Here is a 4,363-nt window from a genome sequence, read left to right on the forward strand (position 1 = left end):
GGCCAGTCCTCACACCTCAGGAACAAGCAGAGTGATGTACCCGAAGCAGCTCCAGTGCCCATCTACTTGTGACATTCATTGGGGGAAATGAAATACAGGCAAATAAATATGCCCATTATAAGTCACCATTTATCTTGCAAAAACATTGAAAATGAAACAATCACAGGTGTTTGGAAAGACAATACTGTATAAAGCATATTTTCTAAAACCTTAACTACTAGTGCAATACTAATCTGATGCTGAACCATAATTTTATGTAGTGAAAATTCAACTTTTTAAAATAAACATTTATCTACTACCTAACCAGGAAAAAAAGCCCCAAACTTTTAAGGTTAATAAAAAGTGTCTTCCCTTTTAGCGCCCTTTTGTGCTGATTATTATGTTTAAAAATTTAACTGATCACAGTTTAATGGTATTTATTTTCAATACAGTTACAAGTTTGTTTGTTTTCACCTACACTTTCCAGTAGAGTTTTTTGTGTTGGGAGTTAACTGTTTTCCATCAAGATAAGGTAAAAAAAAATGCACTTAAAACTATTAACAAAGGGGAGAGAGGAAGGATTGAAAATGGCATTTTATTTTCACTTCATTTGGCTTCCTTATTGAAGGGAGGAGCTGTCCAAGTGAAACTGGTATTTTCTGTAATAAGTTAGAGGGAAAGAAGATCTGGGACCCCTAAATATGACTAATAAACAAATGAACTAGTGAGGACAAATCCAGTCTATGGTCTATGTATGCATATGGGTATTTGTGTGCTAAGAAACACGGTATGTGCATACACCATTGAGTTCCTGGGTTATGTTATTTATGCTTTAAAAAAAAGACAATTTGAGGAACAAAGTTTAGTTGCTGCAGTCAGCACAAATAATTTCTCATAATTAAGTTATTAAAACTAAAAGCAGAGAACTATATGGGGGTATCTGAAGATATATATTCACTTAGCTCTCTTCAAAGTGCCACTTTCTTTCTGTTGGACAACTCTGGAAATATATTTAACCTCCACATTTCCTTTGAGCTCTTTCACAATGGGCCCGCCTGATAAAATGAAGCAATCAGTCACTCACTATTGATTTTTCTTTTTCTCCCCTGTATAACCTCCCCCAGAAACACTGCCTGAAAATGAAGTTTACTTTGTGGGTGGTAAGAGAACCAATGCTTGACTCTTATTTTTATATTCTAAACTAGAGTCTTGCCTTGGATAAAGTGTGTAGACCGTACACATTTCCCCAAAGCAGGCAATTAGTTTTTTTTTTTTGTATGAATTCAATCATTTTCCTTTGGTAAAAAGAACAAATAAATGTTACATCAATGCAAAGGGGATATGAAGGTAATCAAACTTCACAAACAGTAAGAAGGGGCAATACAAGATACTAGAAATGGAGAGCGGCCAAGAACTGGCTTCAATTCTCTCTACCGAGTAAGCAAAGCAAAGCAAAACCAAACCAAAACGGCAATTCCAAAATTAACCGTGGGGATTAAAAGAAAAAATGTTTATGAATTTGTTCACGTAAACTTCAGTTTTCTTGCAGTGCAAATTTATGGTTCAATTTTGCCTATATCAAAGAATGTGTGATTTTTTTTTCCTCTTTCCTGATGGGAATCCACATTAAATAAACACAGCAGCATGTCCCAACTCCAAGCATGAGCATGAGGGAGCTGCAGTTTTGTGTTTATCACGGTTTGGTGGGTTTCTTTTACTTTTTGGTAATTTATTTAGTTTTGCCAGGTATTTATCTCAGTGCTTGCCACCTCTCTTTCTCTCTGTCTTTCACGCACACAAACACTCACTCTTCTCACTCTCTCTAGGAGACACTCTACTTCATTGCCTGGGTACTCGCCTGTAAAGGTCAAAACACATCATTACACCTGCTACCGTTTATAGGATAGTCCAGTGTCTTAGTTGCTTTCCTTTTTCCTTATTTTTTTTCTTTTTAAGGGACGGGGAAATAATAATTAAAAATAAAAAGAACAATCAGAAGTTAGAGAGGGAACAGGGGTCCGGAAAGGACCGTGGGCCGAAGGGGAGGGGGAGCCCCGCGCTCTGCCCCTCCCCCCCCTCGAGTTCACTGGACGGGCGTCTGCACCCCGTGGTGTGGTGGCGTGTCCCTACTCCCCCCGTACACATCCTCGGCGCCCGGCAGAGTCCCTCCGGGAGGGGTCATCCTTTTCTCTTTCTGTCTCCTGTTACAAAACCAAACTCTCACCACCTCCTTCTCCAGCTGTAAGCTGTCCGCGAGGGAGGTGATCTCCTGGGCCGAGGGCTTGGGGCATTTGAGGAAATGGCTCTCCAGAGCCCCCTTGACGCTCACCTCGATGGAGGTCCGCTTTTTCCGCTTGCGCCCCTGCGCTGCGATCTTGTCTATGCTTGTGGGGCTGCCCGAGGATGAGTCTGCCTCTTCCAACCACTTGTTCAACAAAGGCTTCAGCTTGCACATGTTCTTGAAGCTCAGCTGCAGGGCCTCAAACCTGCAGATGGTGGTCTGCGAGAACACGTTGCCGTACAGGGTGCCCAGCGCCAGCCCCACGTCTGCTTGGGTAAATCCCAGTTTGATCCGCCTCTGTTTGAACTGCTTGGCGAACTGCTCCAGGTCGTCCGAGGTCGGCGTGTCCTCGTCCGAGTGCGGGTCGTGGTGCGCGCCTGGGTGGCCTGGCGGGCCCTGTGGGGGCGGCGGCGGCGGTGGCTGCTGGTGTGGGTGAGAGTGAGGGTGCGGGTGGTGGTCGGTATGATGTGGCTCGTCGTGCGCGTCCCGCAGGCCGTGGTGGTGCAGCCCTGTCGGCTGCCCGCCGGCGCCCAGCATGCCGTTCACGGTGAAGCTGGGCTGTGAGTAGAGCAAGCCACCGTTGGACGCTCCCATGGAGGGTGGGAGGTGCGCTGCAGCCGCCGCGCTCCTCCATGCCCCGGGCCCGGGGTGGTGGTTGGCAGCGTGGTGCACCAGATGCGGCGGCCGTTGCTGCTGCTGCTGCTGCTGCTGTTGCTGCTGTTGCTGCTGTTGCTGCTGTTGCTGCTGCTGGTGCTGCTGCTGCAGGGCGCCTGGCCCGTGCAGCTCGTCGCCGCGGCCGCCCTGCTGCACCACCACTGAGGGCTTGATGTCCGGCTGGCCCAGGGGGCTGGTGGACCAAGGGGAGCCGTCGCTGCCGCCCCCGCCGCCGCCCCCGCCCCCGCCGCCGCCGCCCCCGCCGCCGCCGCCACCGCCGTGGGACAGCGCGGTGATCCACTGGTGAGCGTGGCTGAGTGGGTGCCCGTTGCTCTGCAGCGCGCCGTAGTCGCCCTGCACCAGGCTCTGCGCCTCGCGGTAGCCCCCCGCGCCTTGCTGCATGCCGCCGGGCGGCTCGGCGTGCACGATGGAGGCGCTGGAGGTGAGCAGGCTGTAGTGGTTAGACGCTGCGGTCGCCATGACTCTCGGAGCCGGACTGAGCGCTCCGGTTAAAGGAGCCGCGCATTTGACAGTTACTTTTTCGCCTCTGGCTCCCTCTCCTCCTCGCCCTCTTTCTCTTTCCTCTCTCTCTCTCCCCTACCGGGCAGCTCCGACGCCCGCTCCGACGCCTTCTGTTGCTGCTCCTGCTATTACTGCTGCTGCTGCCGCCGCCGCCGTCGCCTCCCGCCCGCCCGCCCTCGCTCTCTTTCTCCTCTCCCTCCTTCTCGCTCTGGCTCACTCTGACTCGCTCCGCGCTCCCCCCTCTCCCTGCTCTCTCCAGCTCTCTCCCGCTCTCTTGGCAGCGCTGGCTCGCAGCGGCACGCGCCTGGGCCCCGCCCCCTCCGCCCCCTCCCATTGGCTCCGCGCCCTTTGATTTACGTGGATACCGCTAGCAACCTCCCAGGCCGGCGCCACTGATTGGCGCAAAGCTGCCCCCTCTCCTCCCCCAGGCTCCGAGTCTTCCTAGCCCTCCTCCTAGTCCCCCCTAGCCCGGCGATTCAGATTCTCTCAGTTCTCGCCCCCCTCTTCTTCCCCATCCCCGGCCTCCTCCGCCCCCTCTCGGATGGGACCCGCCCCCCATCTGTCTCCCAGGCTGAGAAGCCGGGCAGGGGGGTGGTTCAGGCTCTCTTATCGACCACAGCCACTTGGAAGACTTGGATAGGGTGTGTGGGGGGGTCCACTTTTTCTTTCCAATAGGGCTTTTGAGGGAGTGAGGGGAGCGATGGAGAAAAAGAAAGGCTGGGTCGCATCGAGCCAGCGGGAGTTCGATTTTCATTCACCTAGGGATACACACACACCAGTGTCGCTTAAACCTAGAGCCAGGAGCCAGAATTGTCCCCCTAGTTGAAGACCCCTTCCTCTCAGTAGTTAGAATTTCAGTGCACAGGTGTCTTTTGCTCCTGACTGTACGGACACTTTTGACTGGAATGAAGGTTCCCTCCTTCATCT

At 51.9% G+C, this 4,363-nt stretch overlaps 1 protein-coding gene across 1 annotated transcript; it reads right to left on the reverse strand.

The window, feature by feature from the left end:
* Positions 1 to 2,062: 2,062 nt before the first annotated feature.
* On the reverse strand, positions 2,063 to 3,394 carry Pou3f2 (POU class 3 homeobox 2). The gene has a single exon (XM_077802127.1). It carries the CDS (start codon positions 3,392 to 3,394, stop codon positions 2,063 to 2,065), a length of 1,332 nt encoding a protein of 443 aa, XP_077658253.1.
* Positions 3,395 to 4,363: the final 969 nt, after the last annotated feature.

Source organism: Urocitellus parryii, chromosome 8 (assembly GCF_045843805.1).
Source record: "Urocitellus parryii isolate mUroPar1 chromosome 8, mUroPar1.hap1, whole genome shotgun sequence".
NCBI lineage: Eukaryota > Metazoa > Chordata > Mammalia > Rodentia > Sciuridae > Urocitellus > Urocitellus parryii.

Bases quoted from the DNA above. Each gene is read 5' to 3' on its own strand.
- Pou3f2 (XM_077802127.1), bottom strand. From the start codon at position 3,394: ATGGCGACCGCAGCGTCTAACCACTACAGCCTGCTCACCTCCAGCGCC.